The following is a 21,281-nucleotide window of genomic DNA, read 5'->3' as shown; positions in this document are numbered from 1 at the left end:
TTCATGCACAGCTTATGGGGAACAGTGGTCAGATGTCTCATCATTGGTGCAGCACCAAACATGATGCCATGTGCTCGATTGTTGCAAGTATGGCAAACCAATTTGTATTGACCAATTTAGTTGTAAAAAGAATTATGTGATCAAGTAGCAACTGTAACAAAAATGTACAACAAAACACTGCAAATGGTGACACTTTCAATCAAGCACCATGGAAAAAGGCTGTCTCACTTAAATGCAGCAACCATTGGGAACACCATTCCACAAATTAATAGGTGCCGACACAACAGCTAGTTTGTCCTCTCAGGTTGGGTAGATTGTGCCTGTTGGTCCATTTTAGTGAAGAGAGAGGTGAGCCAGAACGCAAATTACCCAGTAAATCTTTGTTCCATTACTCACCTATGTTCATTACCTCTGAGTCATGACCGAATGTGTGAGGTCTCAAATAAAAGCTATCGAAATGAACTTCCTCCGAAGGATGGCTGGTTAATCCCGGATGAGAAGCCTGGTCACCCGGAAAAGTTCTGCTGCTCCTCCTTCCAGTTACAAAGAGAGTTGCTCAAGAGTGGTTAAGCCTGGGTAGCAACAATGTTGACCTGCATTTACCTTTGGATCGGTACATAAAAATACTGGTGCTACTGTGTGGTTTCAGTAACTTACAGTCCCTCTCATGTGAACTCCAATCCATAAGCCAACCACCTTCACAACCAAGATAATAAGAAAGTATGCATCTCTGGGGAGGCATGGCTCTCTTCTCTTAACTTTATTTAAAAAATGATAAATTGATAGAAAACAACCCCCTTTATCAGTAATTCACTCACTAGCATCTCTTTGGCTGTCAATTGGAAGTGGATCAATGTTCAAAATAAGAATCACTCTTTTATCAATAGTCAGATGTTGAATGGTGCATGTTAACATCTTGAGAATACTTAACGAAAGTTTGTAATACACCAATCAGGTTTATTACAAGCTTATTTTACACTAAAAAAGCAACTAAAAGAGTCAGGCTAAAAGCAAGTGGACTCTTACAATATTGCATTTATAAGGTTTTGATTAAGACCAGCTGTCACAGTTGATCTATGATACAGTATGGGTGAAATTCACCCCTAGGTTTTTTTTTCTTTCTCAAATTGAGAGAACATAAAAGGCACAGAAAAAATTACCAAAAGGCTGAAAGTCAAGGAAAAAGCTCAATTTGAGATCAGTGTGCCTTGATAGAGATAGTAAAAATGCAAACAACTAATCCTTTTCACAATCAGATTATCTAGGCCACATGTGTCAAACTCAAGGCCTGGGGGTCAAATGTGGCCCGCCATGTCCCTTCATGTGGCTCACGAGAGCATAAAAGTTTTTAATTTCTTAATTTTTTTCTCTTTTTGATTACATATTATTTATGTGTAGCTGCTGTTTTAATTATTTAACGTTTGCAGGTCCTATTTGTGCATGCAGACAAATTGTCATCCAACCATCAGTTGGATGCAAGACTGTGTGCAGGCTTTTTTGTAAAATGTTACACATCTAATACATGTTCTTTCTAGCTCAGTTTTATGTTATTTTTCTTTATTCACTTGAACAGTTTGATCCTTCATTAATGGAGTTATGTGGGTTTTAATAAACGGACAGAATTTAAAGGATTTATGCCAGAGTAACAAGCAAACATTTGTTTTCTATGCAACTGTTATTGTCTCTTTAAAAAGTTATTATAAATAAAGAATGAGTTATTTAACATTACTGAGTAGTTACATTTATTTTTCATTACATTTAGTTACATGTATAAGTCATGTCTGGCCCTTTGAGGACAACCCCTATGCTGATGTGGCCCACGGTGAAAATGAGTTTGACACCCCTGATCTAGGCCAAGATAACACTCACACACACTCACAACACTTAGAAGAAATCAAAAGCACAATGTTCTGTTCATAAATGTCCCTGCATGAACTGCAGCATAGTGCTGAAATTATACCGCTGATGATTGCAAATTACAGTAATCAGTTTGATAATTAATAAGACCCCATTTCTCAGGAGTTCCTGTACAGTTCAAGAGTAATGTGAAAACTTGGATGATAAAAGCAAGCGGACATATGTGACTTATTGCAAGTATTTCAGGGTCTATCAACAGGCCCTCAAATAATAGTGTTTATGTGCTTTCGCTTTTAGAGGCAAACTAAAACAGCTACACTGCCAAGAAAAAATGGATGGAGTCATATGTTTCCCACCTAAAACTCAGATATTTTGATTTCCAGAAGAAATGCAAAATAATCCAATGTGAAAAATTTCATTAACATATACACTTTGCTCTTTGGATGTCAGGACAGTCCTACAGAAACAATTGAAATGTAACCAAAGCCTGCCACAAAAACTGCATGCAATGAGAATGTTTATGGATCTAAGAAAAGCGGGCATTGCCAAAAACTAACAATTTTATTGTAGAAGGGGAAATTAAATCTGTAGGATTAGAATGGGTGTGGCACTCCCTGAAAAAAAGGAAACAGTTTGCAAGAATGAAGATATTTTTAAATGTTTGAACATCTAAATGTTACACGTGGGATCCCCCTAAGGTCGGTGTTGGGAGCCAAACTATTTATTTTTCTCCTCACTGTCAAACGGAGAAAGTGTTAAAATCTATTTAGTTTGCTGACAACACAGGTCAATTTTGCTGTTGCACTGCCTTAAATAACATTACTAGAGATGCGACTATTTAATTCAACCAAGTCATAATTAAACATGGAAAAAACCAAAAGAATGTATTTTGGATAATGAATAAGGGATGGATAGAGCAAAATCTTCTTTAGAGGCGTAAACCTTTCATAATTTTTTAACCATTTTTCAAACATATAAAATCAACAAACGACAAATCAATACAATTTGTAGCGGCTGCGGGCTTATGAGCCGCTAGAGAGGCTGCGGCAGGTCCTGTTTGCGACGCGCTCCACAAAAAACTATGACCATGAAATCCACTTTTCTTGTGTGTCGTGATTTATTCCACTTCATTATTGCCTCAGATGACACATGTGGTACGATCCATGCAGGTAATGCAAATCCTCCATAACATTGCAACAGCTTCTGAGAAAAAGACTATAATCTTGAAGAGCCTTAGTATCTTCTGTTTTAATTGAAGGCCATGAAAGAACCTTGTCCATGTAAGCTGCTGCCACCTTGTGTTCATTTCCAAAGTGTTCTTTGAGTAAGGCTTTAGCTTTGAAATAACCTCTGTCTGAACTTATGTATTGGCAGCTCCGAACCAGTTCCTTAGACAAACCTTTGGTATACTGTTCCAAGAAATAAAGTCGATCACTGTTATTATCAGTCTTTTTCTCTACGTTGTTCTCAAATGCTCTCATGAACATGTGGTACTGTAGTGGATCTCCGTCAAACATGGGTACATCTCGCTTCGGCAAAGATGAAACACGTTGCTGAGTCATCAGAAGCATTGTTATTTCATTTTGATTTCTCATTATGTCCAACATTGATTGTTGATTGTCCATCACAGTGTTTGTGTTTCTTGTGTCTTGGATATGGAAACTTGGATGGACTGAGGGAACTGTTTCTTTTCCATGTCTTTGGTCTTTAATCATTGTAGTTTCAGCCCCCACAGCTTTCTCTTTAGGCTTTGTCCCTGTAACCTGATGATCCCGTTGAGCTGTTTGATGTGAAAATGGTACGAATGGGTCAGCTTTCCAATCCAGAGTTTTTTGTTTTGTTGTTTGTCTGTCCAAATAGGAGTTCATTCCATCTGATGCTTTAGAAAGCCTTTGACTTGCAATACTTTGTGATTTCAGCACTTTCAGTTTGGCCTTGTGTGCACAGATTTCCTCTTCCAATTTAAGTTGTTCTTTTCTTTGACGAAGTCGTTCTTCTTCCTCTTCCAGTTGATGTCTTTGTTTTAAAACCTCTTGTTTTGCCATTAAAGCAGCCAGATCTGCTTCTGTTTTAATGCATGATGAAGTTGTAGAGGACGTTATTGACTTTCCAGAATGTGATCTTGTTGATTTTTGCTCCACGTTTGACACACTGTCACTGGGTTTTATGTCATCATTTTCCTCCATTTCTTGATTCGTGACTTGATGTATGTTTATGTTTGAGAGCAAATTATATGTTGCAGCAGAAACATCCTTTTGTTCCTTAACGTCACCAAGCCATTGTGTCACACCTACTATGAAAGCATTGCTGTGATCCCGAATATTAGAAAACCACTCATCTTGACTATTTTGTTCATCCTGTGGTAAAAGAGGGAGTAACGTTGCATGTGATTCACCAGCCTTTGCGCACAGTTCTGTCAAGTCCACAATGAGAGACTGAACATTTTCAGCATTCTTTTCGTTTGTCATAAGTTTCTTTATTTCTGGAATAAGGCCCTTTATTTTATTCACAGCAAATTTGCGTTCCTTTTGAAGCCTTTCAATTTTATTACTGAGAGCTTTCACAGTCAGTTTAATTTGTCTTTTTTCATTCGTTTCCATCGCAGAGCACTCATTCTCTGGTTCACCCATTCTCCCTTCGTCACTTGCGTGGTGTTGCGCAATACTTTCATTCATTCGACTCCGTTGTTTGTGCAGCTTTACAAATCCTGCAATGACTTGCTCAGCGCAGCATTCGTGCGGGGATCGCCATACAATCTTGACTTAGTTAAACATACACTGTATGATTTTTCGTTTTTCACCAGATAGCGGTTCAGAGTTTCACTAAGCTGGATTCCTGACCGAGCGCCCGTCGCTTCCGGGTGCTTACCTCCGCTTGGATGACACTGACAGAGGCGCTTTGATTGCAATCCATCCCGCGGTTGTCGCGCTGTCTTTGTGGCGTCCGGAATTCTTGCGCTGTGTGGAGTGTCCTTTTCTTTCTGTCGTTGTCTTTTTATTTTTTGTTGACAAAGTTGTAGCGGCTGCGGGCTTATGAGCCGCTAGAGAGGCTGCGGCAGGTCCTGTTTGCGACGCGCTCCACAAAAAACCATGACCATGAAATCCACTTTTCTTGTGTGTCGTGATTTATTCCACTTCATTATTGCCTCAGATGACACATGTGGTACGATCCATTTGAAAAGTATTGTACATGATCAAGTGTAAAAGCGGTCAACAAAAAATACTGGGCCCTGTGCAACCTCTCTGTGTCAAACCAACAAACCAAACTAACACAGGTGACAGGTGCGCCTAAATGAGATCTTAACTAGTCACGTGACCAAAAAAGGGAATTATATACAAACATGATAATGGTGCCTACACAATTGATGATAACAGCTGACATAAATTGATTAAATAATTTTCAGTTTAGGAAATAAAATGAAGGAGAACATAAAAAAGGGAAAGAAAAAAAGTCTCCTTTTGGCTGACCTTGAGAAAAATAAATATATTTTTGATAAGAATTTGTAGCTTATTCAAACCTACTCCTTCAGACTCATAACAATGACTAATATATTTGTATACTGTGAATATATGTGGCTGGTTAGCTCAGTTGACAAGGTGTGGGAAATAAGGGTTAAAGTCTCAGGGGGGCGAACAATGAATATGATGTTTATGCTACTGCCTACCTGATAACCAATGAGTGATAATGAAACTTGTGTCCTGCCAGCTCTCAGACATCACCCAACCAGACAAGATTTGGGTCAAGTGCTGGGGAACCATAGAACCCTGATGGAATGTGGGAACTACTGGAACGAAATGGAAATAGATTAATGTGAGAACAAGGTTCTGTTGGAGTGCTACTACTCAAGTAAACCTACTCAGAGAGGTTACATGCAGAGAATGTGGAGTGAATGGGTGCTTCGGAACTTGCAGTAAAAGCAAATAGTTGCACGATACTCCAAAATCCACAAAAGGCAACTGCTATCATAACTTGTCTTGACATTGAACAGGTACAACACAAATGCAATACCACAGGAGAGCCAGAACTCCAGGTCAGAGAGATGGCCGTATCAGACTTCGGAACATCGCTCCATTAAACACCTTTGCGCTAAGTAAGGCAGCAACTGACCTGAAAATTAAGATCATGGCTAGAGTTAACACTAAGAAATCTACTACAACACTTAAATTACCACCTGAAAGTCTCCTGGAAACTGTGAAAACGTTGAGGGGAATTCCTACCACAACAATCACAAAACCAATGAACTGTTTTACACTTCAGCAGCATTGATCCTTGAGATGCTTGGCTAAAAGAGCAACCTTGGAAGAAAACAATACCCACCGTGTAAGCAACTGTTGGAGGCTAAAATCAAGGTAGCTCGGAGGGATGTGAGTCAGCTCACTGAGGTGCAATGAAAAAGCAAGTGTCTAAGAGATACAGCCAGATGCCCATACCTGAAGCACTGGAAACTGCCAAACAAAGACTCCTGGCCTTGAGCTGCCGCCTAAAGAGACAATGAAGCCAGACAGATAATCAGGCTGTTCGCAGGTCAACCTGTGAAAATGTACGCTCAGTGGCAGGGTCAAAACAGCAGAGCAGACCCACCAAGGCTGGAAACTGAACAGTACTGGAAAAGTATATCGGGAGAAAGAAACATTCAAGAAAGAGTCTCAGGTATGATGAACTGGACAGCACCAGGCCCTGACATGATACAAGCCTACTGGCTAAAGCACTGCACTCCATAAGTGCCTGGCAGCACAAATGAACCAGCTGAACTTACCCCGGGACTCACCCCAAATGACTAACGGAAGGGCAAACAATCCTGTCTGCAAGCGAATGCATCAAAATAGAGCAGTGCAGGGAGCGTATGGCCTGTCCAGTGCATTTTCTACATGTTGGGCTTTGTGGAGAAGCTGGGCGGAGCATTTGACCTCCTGGTTTGCCTCCCTGCCTCTACCTCACCTGTAACCCATTCTCCTTCATCGGGACTCCAATTTGTAAGCCTCACCCTTTTCTTTGAAGAGCTGCCAGATTGTTTGCATACTGAAACTATCTTCAGCCTCCTGGATTCTCGGGTTCTAAAATCTCCAGCCAGGCTGCCTACTGGCCAGCCAATATAAAAGTTTGCTACAGTCATCCACCAGACCTATTCTGTCCAACACTATGGCTACGTTCAGACTGCATGGCCTCATGCTCAGTTCCGATTTTTTGAAAAAAAAATATTTGCAAGGCCATTCACATTTCCAATAAAATGCAATGTGATCTCCTGTGTGACCGTGAAATGAACCCAGAAGAGTACTCAATGGTGAATGACATCACTATTGTTTGCGGAAGTGGCTAACGTTAACAATGAATGTCAACAACAGCGTTGTCAACAGCGGAGCTCTTTTTGCATTACATTTATTTTCACAAAGGAGCCAACACAATTACAATCTTCTCATTTTAAGAAGGCATTGGAGCCAGGATCGTCTGTACCCACTGTTGTGGAATGGAGATGTGTATGTGTTGGGGCCGCACACGTGTGTGTGTGTGTAAGAGACAAGAGACAGCGCGTGCAGCGAGTTAGAGAATGAGGGGCAGTGTTAGGGAGGAAGGAGAATGGTAACAAAAGAAGGCTCCCCCCAGAATAAATGCTATGGACTCCTTATTAACCCGTTCTGGAGAATCCTGGAGAATCTAAGGGTCCGAACGGGGAAGTGAACCCCGGAGGAGGATCCGCCTTGGGTCCCCCGTGCTTCTGACCATGGTCGGAAAAAAGTAATTGTGGGGAAGGTTCAACACCACGCTCAGCCATTTCGCTGGAAAAAATTTTAAAAACCACCCGGTTGCAATAAGAGCCATCGAGTTTGGCCTGAATAGAGCTGTCACCCCAAATGTTAATCCAATTGGGGACTTCGCTTCCCTTCCACTGACTGGTCTCAGCAGCATCGTGTGCCATGGTTGATGTTTATGTTGTAGTTCCCGGCTACTTCAACGCAGAATTATGACTTTTGTTGCATATCGATGACGTAAGGGTCGGATTAATGTGGCCTGGCCGGTCAGACGGCGGTCGCATTTTAAAAGATCGGATACGTATCGGATTCAGGACCACATACCCAAGTGGCCTTGAAAAGATCTGATCTGTGTCCTTCAGACTGTCATGAAAAGATCAGATACAGGTCGCATAGGGGCAAAAAAATCTGAATAGGGTCGTTTCATCCTGCGGTGTCACAAATAAGGTCTTTTTCAAATTGCAACTTTCGTCTGCTTCTAATTCACAACAGTTTGAATAAATATTCTGAAATGCAATTTTGAGCTTACTGTGTCATGGTCGAACTCTATGGAGACCCAGATGCTGGAACCCGGAAGAAACTCAGGAGACGAGGCAGAGTCAGAAGTTTTAATCAGAGAGGGGATGAGAGTCGTGGATGAAGAGAAGCGCCGAGGACGGCGTAGATAGCCTGTGACGAGGAGGAGCGCCGAGGACGGCGAGCACAGCTTGGAGCGAGTGATGGAGCCGAGGACGGCGTAGACAGCCTGTGACGAGGAGGAACCAGCGGCACCCGTGGAGGAACGGACCTGAAGGCGTAAACAAGGCAAGGTAAGTACGTGGCTTAACTTGGCAGAAACTAGACTAAACTAGAGACCAGGCGTAGGCACCGGAGAGAGTGTAACGGACTGGCGTAGTATGCTGGGATGGATCTCCTTAAGAAGGTCTGCTAGTGATGAGGTGATGAGGTGCAGCTGGTTCCAATGAGGAGTAGGGAGGAGGGAGGCAGCTGACGGCGGACCCGTGACATACTGTTTTTTTTATATGTCCTCCATCATCAGAAGATTGTACAACAACATATTAAAAACACAAAAAACGGGGTCACAACATGTTACAAGAAACTTGGGACTTAAGAAAATTAAATTTATGTTAAGAAAAAAGGTCTATAGGAGGTGTAGTTTTCTTTTTTTAATTTTTATTTGATTGTGTTAAATATTATTTGAAGAACCCAAAAGAATCTTGATAACAAACATTTAAATTAAGTAGTGTTTGTTTCAGTGTAGCTGGTCAATGAACATCACCTTAATCAAGCATGCTACCTTTAGTAGCATTCTAGAATTAATGAAATGATTCTCAAAGGCACTGAAATGTTTTTAATATAAATGGTTCTATTGATAAAAGTATAAAGGAAACTTGGTCGGTACTCATACAGCACCTAACTCAGTCCCTAGCCCCAACGCTGCCTGTAGTCCTGTCTCCTTTGTTTTCCACTTCCTTCCTGCAGAAACTTTAGGAGCTGTGCCTGACACAACTGTATCACTTGATTGTAATAAGGTCATTGTCTTACCAATGCACATTTAAACCCCAGCATCCCTCTTCCAAACAAAGCAACGTGAAAAACACATTATTTTCTCTTGTTTCTCAACCTTAGTTATAGAAATAGATCAAAGACTGTAAACAGCCGCATGGCAAAAGACCAAACTGCAAGTATTAGTATATATTATATATTACCATCTTTCTTTTTCTTTTCAAAAACCGGGCCCTTCTACCCGGTTGAAAATCTAGTTTGTCGCAGTTAGTCTGTCACAAACCAGTCACAAACCTTCTCTAAACAAGGGGACCAAAACTGTCCACATCAAGTTTCTAAACCTTTCAATGGACTTTTACAAAAGAAGATATTCCACAGTTGTTCGAACCTAGATCATATTCAAATCAAACATGGATTTCACATGGAACAACTACAGCAGAAAACAGATCTGCAGTGATGTGCAGTATAGTTGAAACCATTCATCATCCTTCTTCAGAACGTGTTTAATTGCTTTTGGAGTCATGGGTTGCCAAAGCCTGTCCTGGCTACTGTTAGGTGAGAGTGCCAGTCTGTTGCAGGAATAGACACACTCATATTAACAACTATGGGGTAAATTAGAAACACCAATAAACATAAGAAACATGTTTCTGGACTGAGGGAGCAAGCAGGAGAGCCTGGAAAAAACCCAGGCATGCACAGAAAGAACACATCCACACAGAACGGTTCCAGACAGGATTTGGACCAGGGCCTTCTCTCTGTGAGGAAAGAGCGCTAACCACTGCACTTGATTCAATTTATGAATGAAGCCTTACAGGATAATTGAAAATGGCTGTCCTTTAACTCCTAGGTGATCAATTTAAGTTGCAAAAGGGCAATTTTTTCCTACCAGGTCTTCAAAAGAAAGAATCTTTTCACAGTTTTTAACGCTGGAGCCATAAATAACCAACATTGATCCAAAAATGCACCAATAAACAATATATTTCACATAATCAACAGACAAAAATCAAAGGCTTGCATCTATTTAGTCAGCAAGATTAAAAAGTAAAAGTAGAAAATCCTGAAATCAGAGCTTAAGTTGGTGTTCTAAAAAGGAAACATGGTGTTGCTGCAAGATGAAGAGGCCCAATTGACAAGCGAGAGCATGCAAAGTTAAAAGCAAAACTTGTTGTTTCTGAAGCAGAGATGAAATCTCTGCAGTACGAGTTTGTGGACATCTGTACTGATGGAATTAATATGACAAGTCTCAAAAATTAATGTAAAACAAGACAAGAGCAACATTTTTTGTTCAAGAAGATAGGGTAACCCAGGTATATGTTGCTGATGTTAAAAAAAGAATGACACAAAGAAAGAATTTGTTAGTGAATAACCCAACTTAAATATCCCACCAGACAGATCATAGGAACAAATCAACTCACAGTTGAGTTCAAGAAACAGATTTTTGGATAATTCAATGTTACATGTTGAATTTTTTAACAGCAAAGTGACGTTGCTCAGCTGATGGTTTTTTCAGCAAAAATTGTCAATATTGTTTGCTAGAGACCTCACGGTGTTCAATTGTGTCCCTTAAGCTACAGACACACTGACATGTAGAGCATGTTCAAGAATGCAATCAACATGCATTCTTGAATGCGCATTTGACCTATGGTGTTCACAGAGGAAAAGCTTCTTCTTCTTTTTCTACTGTGTACTAGCACATGTATTTAGGAAGCAATTATGTAGCATAATTAAAAATAAAAGTCAAAACCGGAAATGCTTTTTCATTTTCAAAATGAAGCTGCATTTTTTGACTCAAAATTAAAATGAAAAAAAATCCACCAAAATGCTTTTTTATTTTCTTCCTCAACACTGCTTATTCTGTCACTTAATTAAAATGATAATGAAAATAGTATTTGACATTTCATTTTCAAAAAGTTCTCTTGTAAATGTGTACCAAAATTAATTTAGAAATGTTGAATTTGACAAAAAAAATGGACTAATAAAAATGCTTTTAAATTTTCAAAATGAAGCTGCATCAAATGACTCAAAATTAAAATGAAAAAGCATTTCTTCAAAATGCTTTTTCATTTCTACTTAAAAACCGCTTATTCTGTGTCATAATTAAAACGAAAATGCAAAGAGGGGATTGCATTTTCGTTTTAACATCCACCCTGCGAACATTGTCGCAATATTCATTTCAAAAAAAGCATTTCCAGCGGGGAGGCGGGGCGATGACGTCAGTGCTTTCTCTGTGTGTCCGGCTGCTAACAGACACATGCTAGGAGCAGTGTAAGCTTTGTGTTAGCGGCAGAGAAAAGGGCTTTGTGATGGTTCTGAACTTCTGATGATTTTACACAGCTTCTCAGGACTACATAGCAGCATTTCCGCCTTCTGCGGTCCTCCTTCGGACGCACCGCGGACAAGCTATTTTTCTCTGGACCGGGCACCAGCAGCTGCCTTCGCATAGCGGAGCGCGAAGCTCCCGATCATGATCGCCGAAGGCGGAAATGCTGCTACAATTTGAGAAACCATCATATGAATTTGTGTTTCCAGTCGTGTCCAGAACAAAATAAAGGATAATGTAATTCCCACGTATTTACATCCGAGATTCTCATTGCCCGTTCAGAGTTTGAAGTACCTCCACAGAGTTCGGTAAAGTTAGAAAGATAGAGAGAGGAATCATAATTTAAGTGATCAATAGCTCTGAAAGTGCTTAAGCTAGAGTCACCAAACTTTCTGTACTGACTAATCACGACCTTATTGTCCAACTACAACAAAGATTTTGGTCAGATATTCACTTTGTGTATTTTTGGAGATTTTTATATTAAAATATGTGGTCAAAAATCCCCAATAGCTCTGAAGATGCTTAGATTATTGTCACCAAAATCTCTCTACTGACTAATCATGACCTTATTGTCCAACTGCAACAAAGGATCCCGCAGATCTCTAGACATTTTATTTTTACAGCTCTGTCCCTATAAATTGTCGTCTTGAAGTCATATTTATCCGGCCGGTCACAAACCGCAATTATTAAAGTCTCCTTCGCGATCAGGTTTACAACGGTTGGTACTTCTGTGTTTTAAAACGAATGCCACCTAGGAAGGAAGACATGAGACCTCTGTCAATGGTTGAAGAGGATAGATTTAAAGACATGATAGGGGTGCTCCACCACCTAAGTAAGTTTTTTGCAAACTGATGAAAGAAAAATTATTTTTGTTCATAAAAATATTTTTTGCTTACCGTTTCTGAGAGGTTTATACAGTAATTGAGTGCAGGGATAAGGAACCCTATAGCTTTCAAGCCAATTATGGCTTTTTTTTTGCTTGCATATAACTTACCTGGGACCTTAGACTTTTTATCTTTTATAAGTGGAAATCTAAATTCATCAACTATACATGTAAAATTTCAATTTTTTTGAATGCACCATACATGATGATAACCTCCGTGGACTTAGTAACAACACTATCACCTCCTGTAAAAAAATTGCCCATCACTTTATGTAAACAATAACTATTGACTAGTATACTAATCAAAAAATAATCGTTGACTAATCGACTACTAAAATAATTGTTATCTGACAGGCTCCACTAACATCTATATCTCACAGTAATGATGATAAATGTCCAGCAACTTATTGTATTATGATTTATCCCCTCCCCCAAACTTCTTTTATGATCCCCCAACTTACTTAAACTCCCTCTTTCTCCTCTTTCTCTTGTACCCTTGAAGGCCGTTGTCAGGTTTCGAGGCCGCCCTCGCACACTTGCCTTATGTTCTCGCACCTGTTCTACATCTAATTAGTCTGCCTTTATAAGTCCTTCACTCCCTCCGGCCATTGTCTGTTCGTCTGTTTTCGTCTATAGAAGAGACCACTGATCCCTGCTGGTTAAAGCCAAGCAAAGCCAAGCCAAGCCAAGCAGCACAAGACCAAGCAAAGCCAAGCCAAGCCAAGCAGCACAAATCCAAGCCTAGCAAATCAAGACCGACCTCAGCCAAGCCAAGTCAAACTCCTTAAGCCAAGCTGTCAAGCCTCGTCTTTCTAGTTCTGGATTTGTCCCCTCTTAATCATCTAAAGTTGATATCTGGATCTACTGCCAGTTGCCTCTCCTGAAGATTCCATCCTCTTTTCAATAAACAACTTGTTTCAATAAACAACTAGGATCAAATAGGGATCAGAGGATCTGCTCTCCAGTGGCTTAAATCCTATCTGTCCGATAGGTATCAGTTCGTTAATGTAAATGGCCATTCCTCTCAGTGCACTCGAGTCAACTATGGAGTCCCACAGGGCTCAGTCTTGGGACCGATCCTGTTTACGCTTTATATGCTACCCCTAGGAAACAATCAGGAAACACAGCATTAATTTTCATTGTTATGCGACGATACGCAGTTGTATTTATCCATGAAGCCTGACCAGAATGACCAGATAGAGAAACTGAACGCCTGCATCAGTGACATCAAGACCTGGATGACAATTAATTACCTCCTCTTGAACCCAGAAAAAACTGAGGTCATTATACTTGGTCCTAAAAACCTCAGAGATGCTCTGTCTGCTCAGATAGTCTCCCTGGATGGCATAAGTATAGCCCCCAATTCCACAGTTAGAAACCTTGGGGTTTTGTTTGACCAAGATTTATCATTTAAGGCTCACATATCTCAGGCGTGTAGAACTGCCTTTTTTCACCTGCGGAATATTGCTAAGATCAGAAATATACTTTCTAAGAGTGATGCTGAAAAACTCATCCATGCATTTGTTACGTCATTTACATTAGTAAAAGTACGGTTGGAGGTAGCGCGTTTAGCCACCAAGCCCCTGTCTTATGGAATAAGCTCCCAGCTCATGTAAGAGAGGCCGATTCAGTTTCTACATTCAAAGTTAGACTGAAAACATTCCTCTTTGGACAGGCTTATTATCAGACTAGTTAGTATTCAGAGATTATTTAACTTAATGTTAATTTGTTTAAATTAAACTTAATAGTAACTATTTGTTTTAAAAGGCTGCTAGAAGTTGAAGCTGGGGTAACTATGGTGCTCCGGGGTTCTGTCCTCTTTTCTCTTCTACTTCTACCCTTCCTCTCTTCTCCATTCTTGATCATTATTCATCATTTTGTTCTCCATGCCTCTGTTTGGTACAGTGCGATTCATGTATTGTCCCTCTTTTCCTCTCCCCTCCTGGGGAGTGGGAGTGCTTCCAGACTCCTGTTGGCTCATCCGTGCTCCAGTTGCTGACCGTCTACCTCGCCTTTGCTCCCGCTTCTACACCTGGCTGTGGATCCTGCGTCTGGCTCGTCTCTGGCTCGTCTCTGCTCTGTACCTGACCGAGTACCTCGTCTCTGCTCCTGCTCCTACACCTGGCTGTGGTTCCTGTCTCCGGCTCGACTCGCGCCTTTGACTGTCCCCACAACCACGGCTGGATGAAGCTCGTCTACTGGACTTTTATATATGTAGTTGTAGATTTAGATAAGTTAATTCTTCTCTAAGAGTTCTGGTAAATCGCCTGTCCGTCTTGGGGGAGGATCCCTCCTTCATGTGGGCACCCCTGAGGTTTCTTCGTTTTTTCCGGAATCCGTTTTTTTGGGGAGTTTTTCCTTACCGCGAAGGGGGGGTCTAAGGGCAGGGATGCCAGTATAGCTTAGTCAGTTTGTTAGTTCATTTTTAGTATTTTCCTACTGAACTCTTTGTATTCGTGATCCTTTTGAGTTCATGTTTTACTTCGAAGCCCATCGAGACGACTGTTGTTGTGATTTTGGGCTATACAAATAAAATTGAATTGAATTGAATTGAATTGAATTGAATAAACTGGTTCTAGTCTGCATTTGGGTCCAGCTTATTCAAAACCTGACAGCCGTGGTCTGATGGTATCTTATTTACAACAAAAATTGCTGGATCCCTCATGCAAACTCTCCAGATTACAAGACTCAGTGTCTTTTGCAGACATTTGAAATCAGAACAAAAAAAAAAAGAAAAATGGCTGATTGGAATGAAGACTGCATCAACCCCAGTCTACTTAGTCAAGTGACTACTTCGGCCCCAATGAGGTAAAACAAAGGCAACTAAATCATCCTATAAATTTGGAAACAGCCCACTAGGCTGTAGACTCCCACATGTGATTAATAGATTCACATGCAGAAAGGACCAATTCTAAGCATTAGAACAGACTGTGAAACTAATTTTATAGATGTCCATAGAGAGTATACAGATGGGATTAAATTATGAAAAATTCAAGATCTCTGATGATGTGAAATTGACCTTTAATCTTCTTTTTGAAGCACATAAATAGCGAAGTCTGGCAAAGGAAAATTAGATTACCGTAATTTAAAAGATTGTGCACTCAGTTCTGAAGCAGCAATAATTGGATAATGAAACTCTACTGTCTGTAGTACTATATGAGTTTAAGCAGTCTTGATAAATAAACAATCACATCTGTTTCTAAAATATTTCAAGGCTTTGTAGCCATTAACCAAAAAGCCTGTAAATTTGTTCAATTTGCCATTAAAATTTCTATTAATTCAAATATTTTCTTTTTGCTAAAAACTTTAGCAAGTGGAGGATTGCAGGAAAATTACTGCCAATGTGTCAAAGTGTCATTGGGCAAGGCGCTGAACCCAACATCGCTCCTGGTAGTTATACTATACGTTGGCGCCTTGTATGGCTGTGGAGCCGCCATCAGTGTGTGAATGTGTGTGTGCGCATGTACATGCATGGGTGTATGGGACTGGTTGTAAAGCACTTCTGACCTTAATTACAGTTGGAAAATTTCTATATAAGATTATGCCACTTACCAATTGCAACATTTATAGTTTAGAAAGTCAAAGGTACCTTCAACATCAGACAAACAAATTTAAAATATTTGGTAAAGGGGTAAGACATTGAAATATAAATCGTTATTGGAAAGGAATTTATGTTGAGTTATGATTTAAGATATTGCTATGGAGACATTTGGAGGTGTGTAGCTTAGCGACATTTGAGGAAACGAGGTCAAGTGGATGCGTTAACAGTGGCTGAAGATGGAATGTTTACTGGTAGTAAAAGAACACTGGTAAACTTCTTTAGTCTATAAAATTGACAATAATTTACAGGTACTATTTAAATATCTATGTGCAGAGATTACTTTTAAAAGTGCATATAATGGATTAAATCATGTTTTGTGGAAAAATACTGTTAACCAAAAAATGTTGTTCCTTTCTTTAAATCTTTGTCTGCTTAACCATCTAAAAGCCAGGTAGAGACACGCTGGAGTCTAGGATGTGCTCTTGAAGCCACACTTCAGTAAAATACAAAACCCTGTATTACCAAACTCTACTGGGTTAGAGTTCCAAACTCATTTATCTCACCACATATTATCATGAGGGATGGGAGAGAAAGTCTAAACTTCCTAATTTTCCACCTGCTCCTTCCAACCTCCCACATCCATATCTTTTTTTTAAAACTCAGTAGGAACCTCATTTAAAAACACTTTTGCACATAGAAGTTGCATCAACCTCAGCAGCAAATGTTGAGTAACCTGAAAACCTAATGCAAAAGTTTGTACATATAGAAGTAAAAGGTTTTAAAAAGGTAATCTGGATTTAGTTTATCAACTGAAAGACTTTTGCCTCATTTCTAAGAACCATTAAAGGCCCATACACACCGGGACGAATATTTGCCAGCCGTTATTCGCCAGCGTTTTTCAACAGGATTTTTGTGTTCACACCCAGGCGATTTTCACTGACGATGAGCCGAGCAAACATGCAATTTCATTCCCTGACATTAGATGGCGCTTAATGTAAAACAGAAATACCCCTGTACACAAGGTGGCGCTGCGCAACTTTATGCTTCTTAAAGTCGCTTTTCACTCAGAAGAGAAGAGCAAGTATTTACGCGCTTGTCAGAATCAAACAAAAAAAAACATGAATATTTCCAGCACCAGTAGCTCTAGCTCCAGTTCCAGCGATGAAGAAATGATTGTTCTGTTGAATGATGAAAGACGTCGGTTTTGGGTACATCCCATACTTACGAGAAGAGAAGAAAATGGGGAGTTTTATCGACTGGTACAAGAGCTGGAAATGTATCATCAGCGTTTTCGGGGATATTTTAGAATGTCCGTCAGTGAGTGCATCTTCTTCGTCTTATTTCTTCGCGGCAGTGTAGACGCTACTTGCCGTATATCTTCTTCGCCGTGACGTATGTGTGCTCAGCAAGACAGTTTTGTGTTTGAGCGCCCCCAAGTTGTGTTTTACTGTAACCTCAGAAGCTCCAGACACGTGTGCAAAAGTGCCATTCTCATTGGTCGTATAGTTTTTAACGCGGCGCGTCAAACCAAAAAAACGAACAGCGTTTTTTTAAAAATGAGGCTTTTACGAGTGGCGTTTTTCACGTCGGTGTGCACACTTAGTCACGAGGCGTTAAACGTCGGCGAATATCGCGCGCGAAATTCGCCCCGGTGTGTACGGGCCTTAAGTCATGGTAACCCGTTTGAAAACTTTTTCTGCATTGGAAATATCATGGAGGAATAAGTACCTTCACAGATATTTAGTCTACAGTACATATAGAAAATCATACATGAAGATATGCTCATTCATATACATCTTCATTTAGACCTTATGTAAGACTCCAAAGTTTTTCACAGCACAATTGGGGACATTTTTAAAAAAGGAAAAAAATACACTACATCACGAGGTGTGATTCACATAGACAGAGATGACAACGCGGGTTTTTTTGTCCCCATCTAGTAAGCAAAAAGGAAGCATGTGTTGCACAATCTTTTTGTATGTATGATTTCACACATTCACGAATTTTCGGACTAAGGTGCATGCTATGTGTTACACTGCAATCCACACAATATTATACTTTTGGTCTCAATGTGGGTAGTGCTTCATCTTTATTATTGTCCATTAGCAGCTCAATCTCGTAAAGCACTCCCTTGTTGCTATGATTACACATCATAACTCAAAAGTGACAAACTAATAACAAAACAAGTTCACATGTTCTTGGAGCATTTTTCTCATGATGGAGGATATTAGTAAAGAAAATTAAGCTTATAATTGCATTTCTCATTAGTTCTTTATGGAGCAGACATAAAAAAAAATGTAGTTTGTAAAAACGAGTTCGGTAGTTGTTACGTACAAACTACAATCAGCCATAGGCTCCACGGCCGAGCTGGCATCCAGCTCATAATTGTACAGCTGATTGCTCCAGTATTGCTCGCCATTTTTGTTGTACCAGTAATGTTAGGTTGGAGTTCTGTGGGGCTGTAAGCTAGGGGGAGAGTGTGTAAACAGATGCATGATGGGAAGACTTGCCGTGTGCAAACAATCCCGCCGACAACTCAGAAGTGAATTTCTAATGAATTTCAATTTGAATTTGGCTAAAAGCAGAGTTACTGTTCCGTTTTTAATGCATTGCTTCCAGCAGTGGCTGTTTTTCAATTTTCCCATCAAGTGTTCAACCTAATTTTTTCTTCAGGACACAGATCAACTTTTCATTATGTCAGTGGACTGCACATGGCCACACTTGCAGGCCTTACTTTTTTTTTTTAGATGTTTTAGATTCAAAAATGCGCATTTAGCATAAGATGTTTGCAATGGACTTTCACTACCCGATACAAGCGCATGCCCACCACATACAGTTGGAAGTTTCTTGGTGTAAAATGTTAAAGCAGTGCAAATCATGCTCCAGGCATTTACTTTCACAGGTATATTCTAATATATGAAAAACTTATTGTCATATAATTCTGTCTGGGCACAAAACGCTAATATTAATTTCTTCTGCTGTCAGGACCAGATCATATTTTGTTAACATGTGGGAGCAAAGATTCTCCTTTACCCGCCATCCATTTTAAACAAAAGAAAAACTGCAAAAAAATAAGGACAATTCTAAAATGTGTTCATGACTTTGTAAAAAAAATACAAAGCACAGGGGTAATAAAAGGTTAAGTCAATGCTTTGTATCCTGGATGGAGGAAAGACTTTAACCCATCCATCATTTCAGAGCATTGTTGTTCATGCTGACAGTTGATATGTTCTGAAGGGAGCAAAGTGGGCTGCTGCTGCTTGTGATTCATTTGTTGTTGTTTTGCATTAAAATTCTGCAGAGGGGTTGCAAAGCAATTGCTTTGTTTAAATATCAGCAGCTTAGATAGACAGAGACTGAAGGGCCTACAGTGCTACATACAGTATTTAGCTATGGTTATGATGGATTGTCCTTTTCAAGTGCACATCTATGAAAGCTTAGAGAACACCTTATTCAAAACAGATGTTTTGAAAGTAAGACTGTCACAAGGAACACTCCTATGTGGACAACAATCCCGCATTTTATATGTTAATTTCTATAAATATGCCCCATCATAAACAACATATTATTATTATTATTATTATTTTATTTTAACCCATTAATGAAAATGTGTAATGGGCCTAAATTATGCTTTTCTTAGGCTTCTCAGAGTAAACTATTTCCATATATATGATAATATATTACTTTTTATAAAACATTTGTTATTTTCACAGCTAATTTTCCTACCTGGAAGCGTGTGACAAAATTAGCGGTTTACAATCTGGAAATTACGGTAATTAGTGCTGTCATACAATACATTTTTTGGTGCAATTAATTAATCGTGACCTGAAATAAATCAATATTATTAATCTATTTTTAACCACCATTATTTTTAACCCAATAATTGCTGTAAAAAGCCTCACATTGAGGTATTTTAATTTAAACTTGTGACATTGTGGTGCGGTAAATATGACAGAGTTTTTGGGCCACCCTAAAAAAAAAGAAGTAAAATTACAAGATTAAAAGTCGTGAATTTACGAGAAAAAAGATGTCTTCATCAACAGGTGCAGCCCGTTGATGAAGACATCGGTATCCCTGCAGCTGACACTTCAGTCCTTTCTTTCTCCGTGAAAGACAAGATCTCTAAGGCTGCATTTACACTGCAGGTTTTGATGCCCAAATCCGATTTTCTGACCATATCTGATTTTTTTGACGACCCGCATACCTCATCTTTTAAAAGTAACCCGTATCTGATTTTTGCATTTACACTATACAATGCTGAAACTATCAAACATTGACGTTCTGAGGACTACATAAACGAAGCAGCATTTCCGCCTTCCGCGGACCTGAGCACTGACCGCACGGATTTAAAAAAATTATGTGCGACCACCCTTAATAATAATCATGACAGTAATAAAAGCACATTTAGAAGATGCGTGTTGGTCCAAACGACAAACGGCTTATGTGCTATCTCTGAGTTTTGAATGAGGAAGTGTTTGCAGAAGTTGTGCTGGACTAACAGTTTGATCCAAGGAAAGAAATAAACGGCTTCTAGCCTGTTCCAGAGCAACGGTGTCCTGCTTCATTAGTTACCGTTCACGTCCCGACCGGGACCGGACCGAAAATAACAGCGGTTTCCGACTATGGTTTGAAGCCTGAGGCTGAAAGGTAACACGCTGATGGGGCTCCAGCTGATGGGGCTCCAGCTGTCCTCGAACAGCAAAATCAGCGCACAAAAGCACCTTAATAAGTCATGTGATCTCAGTTGGTGCTGTCCTGAGATTACGTCACTGTCGTTCGACTCGCCTTTACTGGGGCATATCCGATTTGTCTGCTCACATGGCACACGCAAATGCACGTATCCGATTCGTATTCGTATTGTCAGTGTAGCCGGAATGCCGGCTACACTGACAATAATCTGATTTTAGGTCACCAAAAGGTTCAGAATTTATTGGTTTTTGAAACCTATCTGGAACTAAAACTTTACAAAAATCTCCACATCTTCTTTAAGCCAGACTCCGATAAACAGACAGCTTTGGTGTTTTTTTCTTGTTAATCTATGTCTTTTTCTTGTAAATTTTCAACTAAAAATCTCGTCATTTAACAGTATTGACTTTTTGTCTCGTAAATTTAAGACTTAAAAGTCAAAATAAAAAAAAAAATATTTGTAAACTTTCCCTAAAACTGTGCTGTACAGTAAAAGATCAAATTACAACTAAAAATTGGCTTTGTGATCTTTCCATAATATAACAGATGTTCAACCTTTAATCTAGCCACAGGGGTTGCAAGCCAGTTGCCTCTGTGGCGGTCCCAAGCCCGGATAAATAGAGAGGGTTGCGTCAGGAAGGGCATCCGGCGTAAATATTGCCAAAATAACCATGCGAATCATCCAGAACACTTTAGACATACCGGATCGGTCGAGGCCCGGGTTAACAACGACCGCCACCG

At 39.8% G+C, this 21,281-nt stretch overlaps 1 protein-coding gene across 1 annotated transcript in view; it reads right to left on the bottom strand.

Annotated features, from left to right (window-relative positions):
* Positions 1-21,281, bottom strand: part of LOC111946770 — a 39,937-nt gene that overhangs the window by 10,460 nt on the left and 8,196 nt on the right. The window contains exon 3 of the mRNA XM_023951026.1: positions 8,134-8,391. Coding sequence (XP_023806794.1) covers positions 8,134-8,391 — 258 coding nt within the window. The remainder of the gene's footprint in view (positions 1-8,133; positions 8,392-21,281) is intronic.

This window comes from Oryzias latipes, chromosome 3 (assembly GCF_002234675.1).
Source record: "Oryzias latipes chromosome 3, ASM223467v1".
NCBI lineage: Eukaryota > Metazoa > Chordata > Actinopteri > Beloniformes > Adrianichthyidae > Oryzias > Oryzias latipes.
This window is presented reverse-complemented; position numbering and strand designations above follow the sequence as displayed.